The sequence below is a fragment of the Giraffa tippelskirchi genome, chromosome 5 (assembly GCF_054371585.1).
Source record: "Giraffa tippelskirchi isolate mGirTip1 chromosome 5, T2T-mGirTip1v1.2.pri, whole genome shotgun sequence".
Classification (NCBI taxonomy): Eukaryota; Metazoa; Chordata; class Mammalia; order Artiodactyla; family Giraffidae; genus Giraffa; species Giraffa tippelskirchi.
Window position 1 is genome coordinate 2,116,665 of NC_137279.1, and position 24,432 is coordinate 2,141,096.

Genomic DNA, 24,432 nt, shown 5'->3' on the forward strand with positions numbered 1-24,432 from the left:
TAAAATTTATATCAAATAGCAATAACTTAGTACCAGATGGCCTCACTTTGTCTAACATATCTTTTCCTTTTGAAGCAAATTCTAAGTGTCATCTTGGCCTAGAGACAAACACAGTGTTGTGTTTAAGGGCTTCTGAGTCTTGGATCCACCCTTTCCACTGACTAATGTGTCACTTTGAGCAAGAGACTGTCAGAGGAAGAGGATGCTACCTCGTGAAGCTGATCTGTTGTTCAGTCGCTCATTCGTGTCTGACTCGGCGACCCCACGGACTGCCGCATGCCAGGCTTCCCTGTTCTTCGCCATCTCCTGGAGTTGGCACAAACTCACGTCCATCGAGGCAGACTTTGGAGCTGATTCGAGGATCAACTGAATTGACCGAACACCTGGGAAAAGGACACAGCGAGTGCTACGGAGACAGATACCGTCAGATACAGCCGTCGGCTGTGATAAGTGGTACAAAGTGCTTTACGTTACGTATGGAGAGGTGACGCACAGGTTGAGTTCCATGCTTCACGTCTCCCCCTAAGGACAGTGGACCACCCGAGAAGTACCTATGTGCGTGCAATTCTTCTGACTTCAATCCTAGTCGAGGATCTCGGTTACTTTAGATGCTTTAGAACCCAGTAGACTGAGGACACCATAAAAACTTTTAAGAATGATCAGGCTGGGCATATCAATATTTATTGAAATACTGAAAAAAAAAAATTCCATTTTGTTGAGAAATTCCTGGCAAGAACCAACATGACAATTTGATTTCACGGATACAGTTAAGTAACGTCAACGAGGAACTGACTTCACACTCTCGACATCGCGTGGATTCAGATCCAGGGGGCAGCAGAAGATCCGTAAGAGAAATATCCAGATGTGACAGATTGTCTGTTTATAAACATAGGCCAAGCCCCAAACCTTCATATCTGAGCCTGCCTTTGGTAAATCCTGCAGCTGATAAGGCAGTGGCTAAGTCAACGTCTGGCTGCAACCCGGTTAACGACAAACACTAGAGAAAGTCTGCGTGCGCCGCGGACGCCACATGGCATTCTTGTTTATCAGCTTCCGTCTTTAACATCACCATCAGTGTGGCTTAAGGCCATGTTGCCCATCTTTCTAACTGTTCTCCTTGTGTAATTTATTAGGTTAACAACACAATAATATGTGGCCTTGTTTCGATAAAATAGTCAGTGGGGAATACTGTACATTTAAAATAAAACTTAGACTTTTGGGATCAATGTATTTGTTTTTGAAAGTTTTTTTTTTTTTTGGCCATGTTAAGTATCCTCCAAATAACCATCTCCCAGATCTAGAAATTGTCTCAGCCCGTGTTCCATATACATTGATGGAACCATCTCATAAACTGTTGACACTTTTCCCCTCCAACTCGGTTTTTAACTGGGGAGAGTAAAGATGCTGCTCGATTTACTGCTTTGGGTATGGACTCTGATCAACTGTCTTCCGCTGTCCTTTGAGCCACGGAGACAACACAGTGACCTCTGAGTGACGAGCTATGGACGCCCGGCTTAGCTATGGGTACCCTTCACTTGGACGTGTGTTAGAGGTGATTAATAAAAATAATAAAATAATCTTCTCTGTACTCACAGAAGTAATAACTAATATCTTTGGTATACAACTTACAACGCTTTGAAAGAAAACCAGATAAGACTCCACCCTTGTTAAATTTACTAGAAAACAGAGGAAGCTACAAGTCACATAATTTACAATAGACATTAAATAAACTACCGTTAAGAACCATGAAGATTTACAGACATTTAATCAAGTGAATGATTTAAATTCATTAAGACCCCTTTCTGTCTCTGAACTATGTTCCACTAACTTGACATGCTACAATAAACATATAGATTTGGTTTCTTCAGTCTTGGCTGTATTTTAGACAAAGGTGAAACCAAGGAACAATAAATTAGCATCATAATTGTCTACAGTTGAAACTATGATATACAATATAAATAAACTATTCAAAAGCCAGAAACATTTATGAAAAAATTAAGGGACTAGGAGATCCTTTCATTTTTTTTACAGTTTCTACAAATGATTGTGCCGCCAATAATCTCAAAAAAAAAAAACAATTAAAATCTAAATGAGATCCCCGTTTCTGATTTTAGTGTCTCACGACATACAATAACCAAGTACTGTTAAAAATAATTACCGATCAGAAAAATAACATTAAGGAAATTGCGACTTCAGCTCTTTTGTCATTTCACGGTTCCCCCCTCCCCCCAGAGGACCTAAGGAATGTAAACACTCTATTTCATTTGACTTTAAAGTATTAATACTTTATTTCAAACAAGTGTTGATCCACATCTGCTACCTTTGAGAATTGTGAAGTAAGGCAAGACTTCTGCATCTCTGGCATCGCCTGTTGATAATACTGACAGTGTCGTCTGGAGACTTTGTTTCACAGTTCTCTGTCCTCCAATATTTGTTCTATAGCAGACTTTGGTCTATATAGTGACTTAGAAAGGTCACTATTACTCTCTTCCCTTCCCTGTTGGGGAAGATTTGAAGCACATTCCTATCTTTCCAGGCTATGTAAAGATCACCGTTTTCTCTCTACGTTCGGGGGATGATCAATTGCAACACGTCAATCAATGTATCTGCTCACCCCCGCCTTTACTTTGCATAGCTTAACATGCTTCCGTGTTGTTTTACTGTTCAGAACGGTGACTATTTGACATTCCAGCAAAATGCTTCCTATTGTATTTTTTAATGAACTACAAACCTTGATGGTTAAAAAGGCTGATGTATCCTAATGAGCCTTTCCGCTGGGACTTTTTATGAAATCCAGTAATGCTAAAGCTAAAGCTTTAAAAGTTTGTAGTCGCTGCCCTTAATATTAATGAACGCTTGTAATAGGATCAGAAGAGGGACACTGCCTGCTTTTTTTTTCTTTTTTCAAACATTATGAACACATGACAAAACAAACCAGAACATGGTCAAAATGGCAAAGCTCACGCATTAATGGACGGTTCTTATTAGCTGTTGGCAGGTCTAAGATACAGACATTCAAGATTAGGCTTTTCAAGGTTTGGTGGAGCTTCTAGGGGGTGTGGCTGAGCACAGGTCCTCAGTACAGACTCCGGGACCACAGGACAGAAGGTGCTGGGTCCTTGGAAGGAAGAGGAGAGGGCTGTTATCCGTGCAGCTGATGGATTCTTGAGGATGGTTTCAGTTCAGCTTTACCACGGAGGAATTCTGTAAGCTCAAATTCCCTGCCACGTAAGCCTAATGAATAACACAGATCAGTTCCTAGATTTCTTCACAGCGGAGATCAGTTTCAATATACAAGAAAGCTTCTGTCCGTTTCCAGCCTGACATGGTGTTGGGATCCATCTGTGGTTCAGTCCACTCCGTCCCAGTGTCTTTCACACGGAACGCTTTGGGGATGTGACACCTTTGATTCACAGTTTGCGATACAAATACCCTGATACATCATTTATTGGCTATTCAGTATTTGATTACTATGCCTTATTAAATTCAGTATCTTTAAACCAAGTGTTTAATTCATGTTGCTTGGAGCCATTCAGAGTATTTTTTTTTCCCTTTCTTCCTGTTCTCCTCCCCCACCCCACCAATCTCTGTGTTTTTGGGAAGCTGAGCTCCCGGGGGCTGTGGCTAAGCTCGTTTCGCATGCAGCATCTCGATCAGCAGGTTGTTGTAGGGGACGTCCCCGTTCAGGTGCTTGTAGTAGAGGTACTCCTCCGCCTGCATGCTGATGGCCCGGATCTCCGGCAGTCGGAGCAGCAGCTGCCCGAACTTCTCTGTTTGCTGCGGGTAGTTACACACCGTATAGTCCAACAGGGCGGCGTTGACTTGCTCCTGGACACCTTCGACCAGCTGGAAGTTCTCCAGGTTTTTGACATCTGGATCAAAAAAAAAAAAAACAAACCCACAATATTTCAATGGTGTTTTAATTCCTGTTTACAGCAGCGTGTTCAATTAAGGGTTGCATTTTTCTCCTGACATAAAGCCCACTTGACGCACCGCTGGATGGTCAGTCCACCCCACTCATGGACCTACCTGAGAAAACAGTCACAGATGTGCCTTAGAAGAATGTCCTGTTGCAATTCTGCCTATACCTCCAACCAGTTAGACACCAGTGGGTTTTGAGCAAGGTCAATTCTTTTCATATCTCACAAAAGAAAAGGTTTGAGGATTCCGAAAGTAGAAGGATCATAATATATTGCCAGCAAATGAGTCCCTTGAGGAAGACTGATCTTAACCCAGTATATGACACAATGCATGGAACTCTGTATTAATTTTTCTGACCCAAGGTGAAATCCGTGTCCAGGGTGTGATGTAGTTAATTCTAATAAAAAGTGACAGGGTTCCTGTTTCTGTTTGACATTTTCTAAATGATTCTGAAAGCCTTTGACTTGTCTAGCCTATGCTAATGAACCATCTGGTACACTCCAGTGACTGCCCGTGGAGTTCTCGCTGCTGGGAACTCTCTAAAATATATGTCTTGGTGACTAATGATCTTTATCAAATGAAAGGTTCGTCCTTTAGGCAGAGTTCAAGCCAGGACGGCCGGTGCCCTTTAACCTGAATGTGGTTCCTGAAGTTGATACTTTGCTTTTTTTTTTTTATTTTCCCTTCTAGACATGAGCCATTCACACAGAGGAGATGGAGTCAGACAATCCATCTGACTCCTGAGGATCCTTGCCCTGCAGGCCCTCATAATGTGGAGTAAGAGGGAGACAGAGTGAAAAGAGCCTGACACACAGACAGACAGACAGCCAGACAGACAGACAACGAGCGAAGGAAAATGGTAAGGGTGGGGTTTCTCTTCTGGAGGTTGTTTATGTGAGCTGTACAACTTGTTTACGGTGTGTAGACAGCTGCCTCTGGGAGAAATCCATAGATATGTGTGTGTGTTTACATACATCATCTGTGCTAAGAAAGTACACAGACGCAGGCACCTCTCCCCCTGCTTTATCTTCTAATTGGACAAAAATAAATAAGAACGATTCCATAGAAAACCAAATAATACCATGGCTAAAAGGTTAACTGTACCAAACTCCGCTGAGTCACCAAGGTCACTCGCGTCTCGTGTTTCTGCCACTGCAGGTTGGTACACTTAGCCCGTGCATACGGGCACGGCCACTTTGGGGTCTCTACGTGCTGCGGCAATAGGCTGCCTCACATTTGCTGCTGAGATGTGTCCAGGATGATTTCGGTGTTTACATTTTCAGTCATAACTTTGCATGAAGCATGCTTCCCCAATTCCGTCCCCAAATCTCTGCCCCAAATTAAAAAGAGTGGGGAATTAGTACCGAAATAGCGTGGGCACTGGTACGATCACCTCTACTTCAAAGGGCAACGGGAGAGTCGAAAATATTCGATTACGTATTAACGAGATGCACAGACAGACAAATGCACAGACAAATGCTACCTAACGAGGAGCTTGCGCCTTCCAAGGTGGTGTCCACCGAACAGTGACCAGGTAGCACCTGACAGTTAATAATGCGTCTTCCATCTACCTCGTCTAAAATGCCTTAGAATTCAACTAAAACACCTATTGGTTATATTTGGTTCAAAATTATAAAGTCTAAACACAACTGGAAATCCCTTGAATATGCTGTACCAGGACAGATGACAGAAAAGTCTGCATTCACATCAGCCTGGCTCTCTGCCACGCTGTTCAAATCGCAGAGGCGCACACCCTGGTTACAGACATGGGTCCTTCCTAGAGCATCACGGCAGAGAACACTGGTCCTTCCTAGAGCGTCACGGCAGAGAACACTGGTCCTTCCTAGAGCATCACGGCAGAGAACATTGGTCCTTCCTAGAGCATCACGGCAGAGAACCGGTAATTCAGAAACAGTTCACCTGAAGTCTGACCAGCTTCTTGGTGCTGCTTCTCTTTACCTTCCCGCTCAACCTAAAGAAAACACTTAAACCTAAAACCTAACGAATAATTTACTTTGCTCTTTTATATACTACTAAGAAGTTGAAAGAAAAAAGAAGACAAGCAAATTCATGTTATAGTGATTTTAACACAATCATAGGGAAAAAAATCGAAATGAAGTATTATTTTATGCTACAATGACAGATATTGTCATAGCAAGAAAAGCTAATGAAAGTCACAGAGACTCATAAGGAGGATGCAGGAATTTGCACAGTATAAAATGCAAGATAAATGAACAATGGTCTTTTCAGAAAGTTTTTGAAACCTTTTTTTGATAAATGTATTTTTTGAGAATAAGGTTCAACCTTCTGTGATAAATTACGCCACTCGCTTAATAAAAACAAAACACAATGAACTGCTAAGAAACAGAAAACAAAGGATGGATCATAAGTTCTGGTTAAATCACTTACTGTTGTTACAGATAAACATTTAAAGTCTTCAGGTCAGCATTTGCTGGATAATTTCTATGAATACTGGTCCAAACTCCCCAAAGTTTAAAAACACATGCAGTTGTCCTTCTGAAGGAAAATACTGTGTTTATCATTAAATATAGCAAAAGTCACGCTGCCAGTTGTCCCAAAGGTACCTACTTATTGAATGTCTCCTTTGTTTCTATGTCTATACAGGCAGTTTGTAATTCAGTGGCAATGATTCTGATATTAAAGCTATAAAGTGAAAGAGAGAGAGAAAGAAAGGAAGGAAGGAAAGAACGAAAAACATTTTGATTGAGTTCCTCTCATCCACTGACCAGGAAGTTCCTAAATCACAGCTCTGGCTGATGTGTTTCAGCTCTGTGTCTCTCTCACGTCATCTTGTCCTCTTATTAACCGTCCATTTCCCCATGGAAACTGCCAGCATCTTGGGACGAGAACTGTGTTATATATTTTAGTCAAGGCCTCCCCAGAAATTTCTCCAATTGTTTGCTTTATATTTCGGGGTATTTGTCCAAAAATTGCTTAATTATAAAATGACCTATTACATTAGCTGCTACATATTTTTTATGCTGCTTGTGAGTGTGCTCAGTCCTGTCTGACTCTCTGCGGCCCCATGGACTGCAGCCCATCAGGCTGCTCTGTCCGTGGGGTTTTCCCGGCAAGGATACTGGGGTGGGTTGACATTTCCTCTTCCAGAGGATCTTTCCGACTCAGGCATCGAACCTGAGTCTCCCGCATCTCCTTCAATGGCAGGCGGATTCTTGACCACTGAGCCCCCCGGGAAACCCTGGAGCTGCTATGCATCTTCTAAGTCGGTTTCCTTCCTTTTTCTAGCTTGACTCTGGCTTTCAAAAATCAACGTATACATCTCTCCCTGAAATAAAATATTTTAAATGTAATAGTGTGTTCTCCTCAAGAATCCTGTGGTGAGTCTCTTTATGATCTGAATAACCAAGTCTCAGTTCACGTGTTTGGACAATGGGGGTCAGTTTTGCCTTAGGGAAAACATGCCCACACACTCATCTGGGTATGGAATATGGCCCTTGTTCTTGAGTCTCTTGTATTTCCCATCTGACAGGCAGAACTTGGTTTTTCCACATGGAGAATGTACATTGGTACAGCCATTGTGGAAAACAGCATGGAGGTTTCTCAAAAAACTAAAAATGCAGCTACCATATGACCCAGAAATTCCACTCCTGGATATATATCTGAAGAAAATGAAAACAATAATTGGAAAACACACATGCACCCCAATGTTCATAGCAGCACTATTTACAACAGCTGAGACGTGGAAGCAACCTAGTGTCCATCAACAGATGATACAGAAGGTGTAACGAGTTTGAGCAAGCCCTGGGAGTTGGTGATGGACAGGGAGGCCTGGCGTGCTGCAGTCCACGGGGTCGCAAAGAGTTGGACACAACTGAGCGACTGAACTGAACTGAATAATGGAACACTACCCAACTATAAAAGAGAATGAGATTCTGCCATTTGCAATAACATGGATAGACTTGGAGGGCATTATTCTTAGTGAAGTAAGTCAGACAGAGAAAGACACATACTGTATGACATCACTTATCTGTGAAATCTAAAATACAACAAAGTAGTGAACAACAACAAAAAGAAACAGACCTGCAGATACAAAGAACAAGCTGGTGGTTCCCGGCGGGGAGAGGGAGAAGGGGAGGGCCAAGATATGTCCTACAACACAGGGGGGACAGCCAGTGTGTTGTGTTAATAATAACTACAGATGGAATATAACCTTTAAAAATTGTGAATTCAAACAAGAAAGCAAATCGAGACGAAAAGTGCCAACACACAGATGCCACCACCTCTCGGAAGACTTGGAATTTTCCCTTTCACACAGGCCACTTATGTGTACTTTTTCGGAAGAGACCAGATTTAAATGTGCTCAAGGAATTCATTTTTAGGCTAATTCATGCCCTATCCTAAAAAACTAAACATGAAATACCTTTAAAATGCTAATCATTTTGTCTGGGATGCCGCCTTACAAATCAAGCCCCATTCTACAAGTAACGAATGGGTGCTGGCCTGCCTCAGGGTCTTCACTCGCCTCTAGCAGGAGTCCATAATGCTGGAAATTCGTGAATGAACGGATAGCTAATTATATGAGAAAGCAAAATTTGGACAAATTATTCCATGTTCTGGGGTCCTTGGAAATCTGCTTTTGGGATTTGCTCTTCAGTTCCCAGATGAAACAGCCTTGCCCCACGTGTGGGTCTGAGAAGGAGACCCAGCTGGGGGAGATGGACAGGAGACCGAAATCCCCCCAGCTCTTCTGGGGCGCGTCACACCGGATCCCCGAGCCTCCTGTGTTTGGCACGCTACATGTTTCTTTGAAACTGATGTAAGCTTCATCTTAATACAATTTATAAATGCAGGTTAATGAACCCCATCATTACAAATTCTGAGTCGGAAACAGTATGTAAACAGACAGAGGCACCCCCAACCCTTTCTCCAGCGCCTTTAAATTTTGATGACCGGCAAAAAAGCATTTTGAGCTTCTCCTTTAAGTATCAATCTCCTATCATCTATTCTACTTTACTCACTCAGGGACTAATTACCAACTTGTTATATGGAGCAGCCTGACGATCAGTTCACAGTGGGGGCTCAGATCCTCTTCCATCCTTATTGGAAAGTAAACCCTTAGGTCTTCTTGAATACATTACAGCTGGCTTTTCGGTCGCACGCAGCTTTCAGGCTCCTTCTGAAGCTGAAGACGCCAGTTTCTGCTGCCCTGGTCCCTGCCGCATGGCACGGCTCCCGTTCAGCATGCTCTTTTTGGAGACTGGTCCTCTGCAGAGCAAGGGGGCTGGGGACCGGGGGGCTCAAATGGCCGGAGAATATAATTATCTTTGTTAACTTTTCGCACGTTGGGGGAAGAAAAGAAATCTCATCCTGTCCTTTCAGAGATACAAAAGTGGGGGAAAGAGGTACCACTCCACACCCGGGGAAGACTGCTTCCCCTTGAGGCTTTCGGAGGGGCGACCTCTAAACTGGCTCGTGACTTGTCCCGCGAAGATCCTTTTCCTCTGGTAACGCCAGCAGAGGAGAAAACAAACGAATTTTCTATTGGGAATTCATTTTAGAATTATTTTTAAAGGGCTAACCTTAAATAATTTGTAGAAATAATTTTGGAGAGCAACATGCTAGCTCTTTTCATGTGAACCAAGTTGCAGTGCTGATGCCCGCAATTAGAGTCTACGCTCTGTTTACGGCAAAACTTAAACTCAAGATTTTGAATTAACTACTGCTAAGTCCTTTCTATAAATCTGTGTATGTGTACACATGTGTATGATTATTAGCCAAGAGCCATCTGTAGCTACTGGAGCACACAATCCAGCGTCTTCACAGAACGAGAAAATCCAAGTCTTTGGCGAGAATTGCGTGTAAAAATGTGGGCATATAGGACATGTATTATTTTTGTACATAGAAATGAGCCCTTACAACTAGTTCAGTTCAGTTCAGTCGCTCAGTCATGTCCAACTCTTTGCGACCCCATAGACTGCAGCACACCAGGCCTCCCTGTCCATCACCAGCTCCCGGAGTTTACTCAAACTCATGTCCATCGAGTTGGTGATGCCATCCAACCATCTCATCCTCTGTTGTCCCCTTCTCCTCCTGCCTTCAATCTTTCCCAGCATCAGGGTCTTTTCAAATGAGTCAGCTCTTTGCATCAGGTGGCCAAAGTATTGGAGTTTCTGCTTCAGCATCAGTCCTTCCAGTGAATACTCAGGACTGATTTCCTTTAGGATGGACTGGTTGGATCTCCTTACAACTAGCTGGTGCTTTACAAATGACACAGCACTACTGTGCTTTCTTACTTCACACCTTATGTATACACAGCCTATGAATTCATTCATTCATTCAGCCCTGTGTGAGATGATAAAGAGAGAGGAATAAAAAGACTCTGGGTAAAGTGCTAGAGACAAACAGTGGGCGCCCCGGGCACACACAGGGCCTGGGGGCAGGAAGAGTTCTGGGGGGAGGCGACATCTGAAAAGTGTCGAGAAACGAGGCAGAGTGAGCTGACAAGACGGGGAAGTGAGAGGAGCGATCCACACACAGAGCCCCAGAGACAGGGAATCGGTCCTCAGAGCAGCTTCGCTTCTGTGAAGGGCAGGGAGTGGGCATTGGAGTGGCAGGGGGAAGAGAAGGGTGGACCGTAAAGTTTGGGGTGGAGGGCGCTGTACAAAAGAATCTGCCTTTTGTTCTGAAGCTACACAGAAGCATTGCAAGATGTGAAGACGGAAGGACACGGTCAGCTCTCTGAGCGGGAAACAGCAGGTGTGTGCAGGTGACAAACTCGGTGGCCAAGGCGGGAGGGGGGGAGGGGGATGGGCTTGAAGGCCATCCAGGCGTTCACGCCGCAGGGCTTGTCGCCCTGGGTTAATCGAGAGCGGGAGAGAGAAAAGGCCCTGGATGGTGGTCTGGGTGTCTGTCAAGCGAGACAGGTGGTGGGCACCTCCACCCCCGCCCCCGGCAGGAGGCGGCGAGGAGGCCGCGTAGGACGTGGTGAGTCCAGGTGCAGCCACGGTGAGTCCAGGGGCACGTCGGACATCCCCGGGGATGCAGGGCAAACGGCTGCAGACGGGGGCTCCAGACTCAGCAGGGAAGCGGGACTGGTGTCCAGATGCGGGAGCCATCAGTGGTCAGCTGAGGATGAGACCCCAGGAGTCGGGGGAGCGTGCGGATGGAGATGAGAAGGGGCCGGGGCTGGGATTCTGGAGACCACCAACTGGCCAAGGGTTCTCTCTCGAGAAGGCACTACGGGTTATGAGATTTAGACTCAGAAAGATTAAATAGCTTTTCCACTATCTCTAAGGACAGACCCAGAGAACGTGGGAATGGCTAGCATTCAGCCAGCATTAGTCAACCTGCAAAGGATGTTTTCACAGACCTCTTAGGACTGTTAATGTGTCACACAGCCGCAAGTTCCTGCCACCTGAGGGGGTTTCGGAATGGGCCGTACTGGGTGCTCCAATAGCTCAGCTTCTAAAGGGTCTCAAGGTCTGTGAATGAACAGTTTTCAGAGAATTTGAATGAAATAACATACCCCTGACACTCATACTGATGCATGCTAAGTTGCTTCAGTCATGTCCAACTCTTTGTGACCCCATGGACTGCAGCCCACCAGGCTCCTCTGTCCATGGGACTCTCCAGGCAAGAATCCTGGAGTGGGTTGCCATTTCCTTCTCCAGGGGATCTTCCCGACCCAGGGATCCAACCTGCGTCAGTTATGTTTCCTGCATTGACAGGTGGGTTCTTTAACACTAGCCCCATATTTATGTATTATACACCTTAATCGTCCTAATGCCACAGGTCATGGTTATAAATATTCACAGTGACACTGAGCACAGACCAGAGTCATAAGTACCCTCCTGGGGGGCTTTTCTGCGCAGCCCCCCACCCCCCCAGCCCTTGACATTGGGGCTGTTTCATGGACAAAACAGAATCTCTGATGTTGCAGTTTTCCAAAATCAATGAAAGGCAGAGGATTCCTTGCACATTTATCCCATTCTCAATCATAAAGAATATTCAGGAAAACATGGCCAAGCCTTAAGTTTCAGGTCGGACACGACTGAGCGACTTCACTTTCACTTTTCCCTTTCATGCACTGGAGAAGGAAATGGCAACCCACTCCAGTATTCTTGCCTGGAGAATCCTAGGGACGGCGGAGCCTGGTGGGCGGCCGTCTATGGGGTCACACAGAGTCGGACACGACTGAAGCGACTTAGCAGCAGACTTTCCACTCTCTTTTCTTAATTTTGAAGTACAGTTTCTCCAAACATGTAGGACATTCCACAAAAAGCCACTATCGCAGTGCCTCCCGGGGCTGCCGAAAGTGCAGGCTCAGGAAGCACCGCTGCATAGAGAGCGTCACCTGCGGGGGCCTGTGCCCGTGTCAGTTTGCGTTTGGAGTTCGTCACCCCTAACGGGCAGCAGCTTTCTCCCCAGCGGAAAAGAACACCGCCCACTAACCAAATGTCATGATTCTGGTTCTGATCCTGTCTCTGACTGTGAGATCACGAGCACATCACTCTTTGGGGCCTTGAGTTTCCTGGTCCCTGAAGGGCAACGGCTGGACTCGCCCTAAGAGTCCACAACTGCGTGATTATGAATCCAAGCTTTGGAAGAAAGGCACTGGATTCACGCTGTCAACACACGAGTAGTGACACGTATCGCTCTGCACCCACCCTTTTCACTCAACTGTCCGGGCATGACTTTGATTCTCCGAGATGGTTTTGGGCTTGACTCGCAAATTATTTCAAACTCTGTTTAGTATGCAGCCGAGAGTGGACACAATGTCTGTTAGGAAAATGGTGCCTGAATTGATGTACATCCACGTGGCACCCCCGTTACAAGGGGGAGGAGGGTAGTTTTTGTGTGGACTTGACCACAAAGCTCACAGACGTTGCAAAGCGGGCTGTGGGGTGCTGACCCAAGTCAGGCAGCCTGGGCCGGGAATCTACAGAGTACAGACCGATTAAATACAAATGGCTTCATTTAAATAGTCAAAGCAAACACTATTCCAGAGACTTCCTTGGTGGCGTGTAGTGGGTAAGAATCCAGCAGCCAGTGTGGGGGATGTGGTTCGGCCCCTGGTGCGGGAAGACCCCACATGCCTGGGAGCAGCTAAGCCTGTGCGTCACGACTACCGAGCCCTTGAGCCCACGGCCCGGCGCTCTGCACGGGGAGAAGCCTGCGCGCCGCCAAGAACAGGCCCTGCTCGCTGCAAGCCCACGCCAGCAGTGAAGACCCAGTGCAGCCAAAACACACCACTGTTCCACTGAGCTCACACACATTTCCTTCTCAGAACAGCACCGACATCCTCGCCCCGGTCTAACCCTGAGACCACGTCTCTGCCGGGCTCCTCTCCGGACACGCTGGTCTCCTCGCTTGCTCCTGACTTAGGACCTCACACGTGCTGTTCCCCAAGTCTAGATGGTTCTTCTCGATCCTATGGACTTTTTCCCTCAGGACACCCCAGTTTCTGCTCACACGTCACCCCCTCGGGACGCCTCTGCTGACAACTCTTTCTAAAACAGCTCTGCCTCACTATCAAATCACTCTGGCCCCTCCTTCTGCCTTACTTTTCCTTAAAAATATTTGCAATGTATGCAAGAGTTGTGTGTACACTCATATCTGTTCACAGCAGCAAAAGATGGCAGAGACCGAAGTGCCTGTTAATGGGTAAAGGAATTAAAAAATGGGCCTGTAGCTTCAATGAAACAGTGACCGGCTTAGGAAGCAGGGACATTCTGACACAGGAGGTGACGTGGAGGAACGATGAGGACCCCGTGCTGGGTGCGACAGGCCAGTCACAAAGAGACAAGCACTGCAGGACTCAGACCCATACAGACAGCGGTGCAGTGGGGGCTGCCGGGGTCTGGGGAACGGCGGGCGGGGGCTGTCTAATGGGTTCAGAGCTCTGCTAAGTGGAAAGAGTTTGGGAGACTGAGTGGACAACAATGTAAATGCACTTAACATCCTTGAACTGTCCACTTAAAAACAGCAAAGGTGAGAAAGTTCATGCTCCGTACAGAACAGACATGTGGTTGCCAAGGGCGAAGGACGGGTTGGGAGTTTGGGATTAGCAGATGGATAAGCAAGGTCCTACTGTCTAGCACAGGGAGCTGTCTTCAATGCCCTGTGATAAACCACAGTGGAAAAGACTATGAAAAAATATGCATATAAGAATACATGTATAACTGAGTCACTTTGCTGTACGGCCGACTTTAACACAACTATAATTCAATGAAACAAGAAATTTTATGTGCTGTGTCAGTTCAGTCCAGTCACTCAGTCGTGTCCGACTCTTTGCGACCCCATGAATTGCAGCACACCAGGCCTCCCTGTCTATCACCAACTCTCGGAGTTTACCCAAACCCATGTCCATCGAGTCGGTGATGCCATCCAACCATCTCATCCTCTGTCGTCCCCTTCTCCTTCTGCCCCCAATCCTTCCCAGCATTAGGGTCTTTTCCAATGAGTCAGCTCTTCTTATCAGGTGGCCAAAGTATTGGAGTTTCAGCTTCAACATCAGTCCTTCCAATGAACACCCAGGACTGATCTCCTTTAGGATGGACTGGTTGGATATCCTTGCAGTCCAAGGGACTCTCAAGAGTCTTCTCCAACACCACAGTTTAAAAGCATCAATTCTTCTGTGCTCAGCTTTCTTTATAGTCCAACTCTCACATCCATACCTGCCCACTGGAAAAACCATAGCCTTGACTAGATGGACCTTTGTTGCCAAAGTAATGTCTCTGCTTTTAAATATGCTGTCTAGGTTGGTCATAACCTTCCTTCCAAGGAGTAAGCGTCTTTTAATTTCACGGCTGCAATCACCATCTGCAGTGATTTTGGAGCCCCCAAAAATAAAGTCTGACACTGTTTCCACTGTTTCCCCATCTATTTCCCATGAAGTGATGGGACCAGATGCCGTGATCTTAGTTTTCTGAACGTTGAGCTTTAAGCCAACTTTTTCACTCTCCTCTTTCACTTTCATCAAGAGGCTCTTTAGTTCTTCTTTGCTTTATTTTACCACAATTAAACATTGAAAACTGTACTGTCTGTGTGGGTGTGCAAACATAACAGAACAAAGACCTGAGAACCCATCGCTCTGCAGAACCAGAGCATCCCCGATGCTCTCCAGGCCGTCCGCGGTGTCTGTTCCTTCCACAGACCAGGTTTCTGCAGCTGAAGGGTGACTCCTATCCATTTTGTGTTCCCTCTTCACTCACATCCTTACACTGAACCTTCTTATTGATGCCTGCTTGACTGACTTCACAGTACACAGTTATCTAATTCTTCATAAAGCATTTATCTGATCTTTAAGCTTGCCTGTCGCCCTCATGAGGGGCGCTGTGAAGGCGGGGACACCCAGGCCGGGGGCAGCACGCGGGACGCGCTCCCCGGATGTGGAGGATGACTGCAGAGTATATCTCTTGCCGTAATGCTGCGTGGCCCTGAACCAAAGTATTTTCTTCTTCCTCTCTAGGCCTTTGACACGCCGTTACGCTTCCACATCAAATCCACGGCAGACTGTGTTTTTCTTTCGTGTAGAACCGTTTCATGATCAGAAGCAAAAAGCACCAGCTCCACTATGGGCTATGCTTTCTGGGGACACAGACTCTAAACCGGGTGCTGGCCGTGTGCTCTGCTGGCAGTGCCAGGCCCGCCGGCTTCCCCCCGGCCCCCCCCACCTTCCGTGTGTAGAGCACCGATCTCCTCTGCCCGGTGTCCACCTTCGCTGCACACTCAAGGCCCAGGACGACAGCTTCAGGGCGTGACTTCACTCTGTAGATCCAACCGCTTCTGGACACTGGCTTCCTTCTGGACATCCTGGATTCCGGACCTCCTGCCTGAACGGCTAGTGGGCATCGCAGACTCGGGTGGTAACATCGCCCTCCATTCCCTGGGTACCCAAGTCTGCTCTCTGCCTCTAGATTTCCCTGTTCTGATTACCAGCCAATGTCCCCAGGCCTCGGCCCAGACACCCTGGCCTCCAGGGGGGCCTCTCCAATCCCATCCCTGTGGACTGTGCGGCGTGCTCTGCCCACGCCATCGCAGGGGGCGATGTGGTTACCTGTCAATCGTGGGGACGGGACGTCGACCTTGGCAATGGTCACCCCTCCCCCATCCTACCACGGTGCCTGGGCAAAGTCAGAGCCCCCTTCACACTTGGTGAATGGAAGAACGGATTCTCACGTTAATGCACACATCCCTCTTCACCTTGCGTGTGTCTGAAGGCCCTCTGAACATGTCTGATCGGACCCTCCCAAACCCACAGGCCGTGTCCTGCCTCCCCTGCTAGACCGCCTCCTCAGGGAAGGCAAGACGCCCAGGACAGACCTGAGGAGACTTGCCCCCTGGAATCAAGCTCCCACGAGCAGGAACCACGTCCCTAAGAAGGGCCTGCTGACCTCGCCTGAGCCAGAGCCCTGGTGACTAGAGCCCTAGGCAGCTTCAGAGCTCCTCACGGCGTGAAGTCACGACCAACCTCAGACACAACAACAGGACGCATTTCTATCATTCAGCTCTGGAAAAAGAGATGAAACTGAGTTCAGTAAACATCAGAAGGAAAAACATTTGGTTTGCCCGGTACTATGAAGAGGTATGTAGTCTGAAGATGTTGAGAAAAGCCTGTCTGGGGATTGTGAGCCACGTCCGGACCACTGCTGACAGAGGGCATTCAGACTTTCCTTCTCTACACACATTTGCAGTGTTTTCCAGAATTCTAGGATAAAAATGAGGAAGAAAGGCCATACTACAGGGGTTTTAAGATCACGAATTGAAGCAGGCCGTAAGTTTTATTAAGTTCTATATGCCACATATAGAAAACCACATAAAAATGCATGCAGAACGAAAGGCAAAAAAAGAGAAAAATCTGTCTAGGAATTAATGGAGTAGTTTGAACCAGGAAACAGAACTGAAAGGGGCACAGGATAGAACAATTCCCTGGTCTCCTCCTAAATTTCAAATAAAACTGTGTGTCAGACAGACTTAATCCTTGGGGTAAATGCAGACAGTGCTTGATAAACAGGAACTACTTCTAGCTGGAGTGGCCCTGGCCAGCCAGCCTTGGCAGCCTCGGTCCTTACCTTGTTATAAAGACCATCTGTCTGCTCAGAATACAACACGTCTACATGCATAAAACCCTGTCTGCCTCCAGAGAGAAGCTCCTCCCCATCTCTCGTAGTCACGTCCTAGAATAGGTTTCGACTCACAAGTTTGCAGTTTTGATTTTTACTCAGGAATTTCTGTGGTTTTGGCCACGTTTTCTTACTCTCTCCGAATAAGGTTATGGTCTTCAGTTTGTTCAGGTGGCAAGTCAAGCCTATGAATAAACCAACGTTATCATATGAAAGAGAATTAAACAGGCAGATCCAAGTGGGGATATATTAAGCCAAATTTAAGCTCCAGTTGTTGAATTTAGCCCAGGCTCGATGTCTGGTTTGCCTGGGGATAAATTCAGCTTTCCAGCTAATCGAATGAAGAAAACTGCCTCAGGTATGATAAAATTTACAAGAGAGCGCTGTCCAACCGTTCTTGTTAAAAATATTAGCTTAAAGGCATTCTTATCGTCTTTGGGATGAAGACCATATTTGCATTTAATGATTTGATTTCAAACTTTTATGAACTTGGATCCAATATTAGCTTAGCCAATTAAAATCTTATTTTGAGGGTGAGTGAGGGGCAAAAAGCCTGACCTACTCAGCTCTGGTTAGTGTTTTAGAACTTTCCTACAAACTCTCAAAGAGCTTATTTCTAAGCGAAAAAATAAAGGGGGAGGGTAACATTTCAGAATATAAATGTACATTTAGAAAACAATGTTATATTCACAATACACAATTGACTTGAACCATTTCTGCAAGTTAGAGCCTTGGTCCAGAAGACAAAAGATGTAATCTTCCAGATATTTCCACCATACAATCAATACTCTTTCATAATTCAGCATTTGAAAGAAATGCTTTTTCTTTAAACTGCCCGTTGGTCCACAGGCCACAGGGTGGTTGCATGGCCAGGGGCGGCCTGCTCCCTGTCCAGCCTTGTTCCAGCCTGCTTTCTATCCTTCAGGCCCAGGAGGAGGCAGACGGGGCCAGGGATGCAAAGGGCCGAGGGTCCACGGGGAAAAGGAGCTGACTGCAAACTAAAGGGTGGGTGGAAATGTTGAAAAAAAGCATTCAAAATCCTCCCCCAGATAACTAGTTTATTCTGTATAACTTGCATCACGCAGACCTCAGGGCCCCTGGCTGACTGGGCAGGAACCTCACGGACTCTCCCAGGGCACCTAGTTCACGAGCAGTCTGGGGTCAGAAACCCGTGTGTCTCCACTGCCCAGCTGTGGTCCACTCCCCGGGGTGAGGCGGCTCTGGGGACATCGCGGCCACGGCCCAGCTTCAGCACCCCCAGCGGCCTCTGTGACGGGACAGAGATGAATCAAACACCCCAGAACCAGTTCTCCTCTCACTCGTGTTAGCGGAAACCAAGACGTGAATATAACACACATGTCATTTGGAAGAATAAGCACTGGTTCTTTCAAAAGGATGAAACCCATTACAGTTAAGCCAGTACAAGAACGTGTGTCAAGGCAGGGAATTCTGCCTCCCAAGCAGCCAGAAATAGGGACTGAGAACTCCACTGCTATTTGTGTTTGGTTCCTGAATGAAGACTCAGCAAGTTGAATTCTATGCAAACTCAGAGGCTGTATTTGGGCTTTGTTTTTGAAAAGAAGTTTAAAAGATGCCTTTCCGTTTCACTGTGTAAGTATCTTAATTCCTGAGAAATAAATTCTATCTGAAACCAGCAGCAGAATCAGAAATCCAAGGAATTAAACTATTGGGACTTCCCTGGTGGTCAGGCGGTTAAGAATCTGCTGTGCAATGCAGGGGCTGTGGGTTCGATCCCCAGTCGGGGAACTAAGATCCCACACGCCTTGAGGCAACAAAGCCTAAGAGCTCTAGAGTCCTGGGCTCTGCAACTAGAGAAAGCCCAGCACCGAAAGGAAGACCCAGCGCAGACCAAAAAAAAAAAAAGTACTATTAATGTGTCATCTATTTTAAAATCCAGTTTTAAAATGTTAAAGGCTTTCTGTAAGCCATTTTATGAAATGTAGGCGCATCACGTTTTACAGCTTCTGAGGATGAAGTATCTGTTTTGCTCTTTGACGTCTTACCACAGCCTTTCCCTCTGCCTTAGCTCCCTCCCCCACACCCGTCTTCTGAGACGCCAGGGCTGATGCGAGCGTGGCAAGGAAAGTGGGGTATTTTAGTGCTGCACCCGGGGCCTCCAAGCCTCTTCTCAGAGCACCCCACTCTCCCGTGTTGACTCTGTTATCTTAGAGGAAGCACTGGGGTGAGGTCCCAAAACTGCATTTCTTTAATTACATGTGAATTCAGCTTTCTGTTGAAGTTGAATCGTTCGGAATTAGTGAGATTTCTTGTACTTTGCATGTTCTGTTTCCACCTGTAAAAAGGTACACTTGTAACCCTCGGTCCACATGAGAACTGTTATTTATATACATCTGATCGAGATAGCCAAGGTTTCTTTCTAGTTTGTAAGATTAAAATAAAACTACCCTTCAAGAGCTAGATATACTTGCTACTTATCATTACATCATTTTCCTCAGCTTATTAAAATTCTGCTCAATAAGATCAGAGGTTGAATGAAGGGGGAAAAAAAATCATTCAGTCGACCGATACTTATCAGAATCATTTGATATAAAAAGAAAAGAGAGGTCTTTGGGGTGAGAACCAGGGAGGAAGGGATACTGATTACCTAACGAGATCACTGAAGACAAATACTCGTCAATTGTTTGGATAGAAAGTAATAGTTCACCCAACTGCTTAGGGATATGTATTTGTTAGTGAAAGACAGAAAATCCATCACCAGTTTGTTCTGTATTTGTTTAATGATGCAAACTTTTAAGGGACTTCTCTGGTGGTCCAGTGAGGAAGAGTGTGCCTTCCAACACAGGGGACTCGGGTTCCATCCTTGGTCAGGGAACTAAGATCCCACATACAGTGAGGCAACTAAACCCATGCACCCCGACTCTGGACCTGCACCCCACAACCAGAGAAGCCCTGCACTGCAATGACGACCCGGCGAAAAAACAGGAAAAAGAAAGAAAGAAGAACTGTTAAGAGCCTGAAACATTGGCAAAGGAAGCTCTCCACCCACCCGCCCGCCTTCTCTGTGACTGTGGATTTTGCTGAGGCAGGGATAGCGCTGGTATCACAATACCTGACACTGGCTCATATTTGCTCTGGGAAATGTGCCCGACTCTAAGCTGGCAGAGCGAGGGAATGAGGGATAGGTGGTCACCTCGCCTTTCCCCGCCGGGCATCGTGATGTCAGAGGCGGCAGACGTTGGTGCCCCTTGAGGCGGTATTACAGCCAATGCTTGACTATTTAGGGGAATAACTGGTCTGTGTGTTTCCGCAGCTGGGAAATAGGAAAAGAGGTGATTTTGAACCTGTGAACACCTCACTGGTCAAACGATCTTGGAACGAGGCAACACCACCAGGTCTCCGGTTCCTCCTCTTTGCAATGAATTCTAACGGTGATTCCTCGAGGCGGGACGCCCCCTGTAAGGCTGTAAGGTACCTTCAGTCATTTCACCCACAGTGACGACTTCGCTGCTGCGCAACATCTCCAGCGCAGAGAAGGCTCTTCCTGACCCGAGGGTCACCCGGAGCAGCTCTGGTAAGAGTCAGGGTCAGCGGGGATGACACCGCACTGCCCGATCTCCGCCCTGCGCTCATCCCCACGGCGAGGGGGCTGCTCCCGCGGCCCTGAGGAGCCCGGGGTAAGAAACTGCCGTGTCTCACGGGCACTTCCAACCTTGAGTGAGCGTCCAGCACGTGAGGCAGAGCACTGGATATGCCTTCCCCAGGCCTGGCGGTGGCCCAGGGACTTGACCCACATCAAGTTCAAGGGCACCTCCAGACCACTCTCCAAGATGCAGCTGGTATTAGTAACAAGTCTCATCTTGTGCAGCAGGAATGAAATAACTGTTTAAGATTTGATTTGTGGAAATCTGCCCATTATGTGTTGTCCTTCATTAACAGAAAACTGGGGAAAATTTTTAAATTCCCACGTAGTGACATTAGATCACAAACAGCAAACCGGGAGTTGACCTGGCCATCACCAAAGGCAACAGTGACTCTGGAACCAGGGAGGTTCTTTCAAGGGTGAATGCACTGTGGTTATTCTTCAGTTGTGAAGGAACACGGGCTTCCCGGGTAGTTCAGCTGGTAAGGAATCCGCCTGCAATGCAGGAGACCCTGGTTCGATTCCTGGGTTGGGAAGATGCCCTGGAGAAGGAAATGGCAGCCCACTCCAGTATGCTTGGGCTTCCCTGGTGGCTCAGACAGTAAAGAATTGGCCTGCAATGCAGGACACCTGGGTTCGATTCCTGGGTTGGGAAGATCCCCTGAAGGAGGGCATGGCAACCCACTCCAGTATTCTTGCCTGGCGAATCCCTATGGACAAAGGATCCTGGTGGGCTACGGTCTGTGGGGTTGCAAAGAGCTGGACATGACTGAGCAACTAAGCACTGAAGCACGGTGAAGAAACAAGAAAGCTTCCATTTCCTAAATTTTAAAGAAACACTTCTACAAAGCATCAAGCACATCTTAAAAAAAAAAAAAATCTCCAGATGCTTGACATTTGTGGATAGAAATATTTCGTTTAAAAAGGCATAAATCTTAGATTGTGTGAGGTGAACAGAGAAACTGTTTATGTTCACTATTTCAAAGCAAACAAATCCCTCACCATCTAATCAAGACCAGTTCTTATTTCTCCGATTAAAACAGAAGTCCTGGCAGAAAGGAAGTCCGCTGGATGTATGCAAATAAATATCTTGTAACAGCCGTCTGAGCATTTTTAGCTTGTAAGGGGGTGGAACTTGTATATTTATGATGAATGGCCTAGTAACCAATAATGTCAGCAAGGAACATTTCTTAAGTGTCTGTGTTTCCGCGCTCTCATTCAAGGCGGACAACCCAGTGGGCTGATGCTGTTCTTGTCTGTATTCTTTTACTTGGTGCTGGTTGGTGGCAGAACTGGGAGCTGGATGAGTCTCCAGTCTGCCCTCCGGGCCTTGACTCACGCTCGCCTTCTGCTCCTGGGGGCCTCGGTCGTCGGTGGGAGTGGAGGTGCGGGACCAAGCTCCTCCCACCCTGCTGAAGGGCGTTGAATTTTGCTCCCAGAGTTGCAGCGTCAATATTCCCGGAGCCCCATCTCCAAAGGGGATTCCCTGAGAGGCTGGCAAGTGCAGAATGGATGGGGCAGGGAAAGGAAACATCTTCTTAAACTTCTGAAACAGCTTCCAGTTGTTCAGGCAGACGTCGGCAGAGAAGAGATGTAAGACCAGCTTCAACACAAACCAGGCATCAGCGGGTGAACAAGGCGGCTTCCTGAGCACATGTCCGACACTGACTCTGATAAGACCCTTCCTAACCGTTTGCTTGGGGTTCCCATAACCCTTTAAAGATCAGGTATCCACTTCCGAGTGGTGGGGCCACCAGAGGAGAGGGCCCCCTCTGTCCTGAGTGCCGCCCACTGCTCTGGACACTCCCAGGGCCACGACCACTGTGATCAACTGAACCCTTGCAAGGCCAGCCGGTCCCCTTCCTGTGGCTGGACCAGAGGTGGTGAAGAGAGGGTGCGTGGCCTCTGCCTCAGTACAAGCCTGTCCCTTCCTAAACATGTCGAGAGCAAGGACAGGCATCATCGGGCGGGGGAGTCTAGCTCAGGAAATGACGCCCCCTGTGAGGCTGGTCCTAGAACCTTCCTGCACAGGCGCTCCTGACCACGCTCACACACCCGGCTTCCAGATGCTGCGGCAGATCCCAGGGTTCTACGCCGAGGAGCTGGAAGGGCAGGGCCAGTGGGGACCCTGCGATGGGAGGACCTTGTGATGGGCTGAGAGTGGAGAGAATGCTTGTGAAAGTATTACAAATGTTCAAGTTATTTTTCTTAACTCATCTGTATAAAGAAAGCACCAATTGAAGAACTCAAGTGGATCACAGACTAATGTTTATGCCAGTGTAATTCTAGAATAGTTATGAACTTCATCTTTCTTTTTTTTGCTTGATTAGGAAGAAAATGCAAACCGTACACGGTTAGGGAATAAGGTAAGTATGACGGCTGCTTTGCTTTAGTGGGTATTTGGTTTTCTACCGCTAACTGATCCCTCCTTTCTTCTCTTTCCTTCCTTCCTTCCTTCTCTCTCCCCTTGTTTAGCTTCTCATAGATTATCACCTCATTTTCTGTGCATCCTCAATTCCTGCTTAAAATGTATTCTTTCCCTGTAGCTACTTTTAGAACAGTCAGTGCCCACCACGGGTGGTGACATCTGACCCGCAGCCTCCCGGGGGAAGCAGAGGACTTGACGACAAACGTGCTGTCCCTGTGGATTTCCCCACTCACTCGAGCCCACGGGCGAGGAAGCTGGGCTGGGAAGCCCCCTCCTGGCACCGCATCCGGCTCCAGGTCTTCCTACCAGGGTCCGTGCCCCCTGTCTGTGGCCGCCAGCAGCCGTGGGGGCCGCCCCAGCGTGTTGGCTATCGCTGTGTCGTGGAAGGGCTGCTTTTTAACTGTGCAAGATAAAGGATGTGCAAAGAGTGCATCCTGGCCGCCAGATGACAGAATTATTAAAAAGCATGGGTGTGACATCAAGAGACCGTTAGCTGAGTTCACAGGGATTCTGTAATGATGCCCGGTTGAAAACGGTCCAAACGATAATCCATTCGACTCAGATCTCCAGTTACAGAAGGGACAAGCACCTCTAAAACAGGTTAAAAAAAATATTGCCTGTTAAGTAAAGGGGAGAATAGCGAAAGAAATAATGAGAGCAGGGATGCAATTAGAGATTGACATTGTAGGAATTATCTGTGCAGGTTTAACTGTTGGGGACATTGCAAATAAAAATGGACACCATGGCCACAGTTAGGGAGAGGAGCACCTGTCTCTGAGGCCATCGGGCAGAAGGACAGAGCCTGTCTGTCCTGTTGTCAAAATGTCAGAAGGAACTTTAAAACATTCTCATGCAAAATCTAGCAGCATATAAACATGGAAGGAAAAAAAACCAGAAATTGGGAATACTAAGAAAGAAAATAGAATATTTGAAAAATCTGTCATCGAAATATTCCTCCCTCCACCCCCATCTCCTTCCAAACAAACAAACCCCAAGAACTCAAACTGCTTGTTGACATCCACCTTCAAATGTGGCTTTGGGAAGGTGACCTGCTCAGGGTTTTCGCTTGTTTGCTGTTTGTTTAAGCTTGAGTGGCATTTCCAAAAAATATTTTTGTAGTTCTTCAAGGCTCTTACACAAATTCAAAAATTATCCACGTGTGAATTTCTACCTTCTTGATAAAATATATTATCTCTAAAGGTAATTTTTATAATGGGGGTTTGGAGTTGGCGCACAGTATTAATAGCAAACTATGAAAAACCTTTATACAGTAAGTCCCCTACATACAAACAAGTTCTGTTCTGAGAGTGTGTTCGTAAATCTAATTTGTTCCAAGTCCAACAAAGTTAGCTTAC

At 46.7% G+C, this 24,432-nt stretch overlaps 1 protein-coding gene across 14 annotated transcripts in view; it reads right to left on the minus strand.

Annotated features, from left to right (window-relative positions):
* Nucleotides 1-662: 662 nt before the first annotated feature.
* Nucleotides 663-24,432, minus strand: part of NR5A2 (nuclear receptor subfamily 5 group A member 2) — a 127,068-nt gene continuing 103,298 nt past the window's right edge. For all 14 annotated transcript variants that reach the window (XM_081492003.1, XM_081492004.1, XM_081492010.1 and 11 more), the window contains one exon: nt 663-3,872. In XM_081492003.1, coding sequence (XP_081348129.1) covers nt 3,625-3,872 — 248 coding nt within the window. In that variant the 3' untranslated portion in view covers nt 663-3,624. The remainder of the gene's footprint in view (nt 3,873-24,432) is intronic.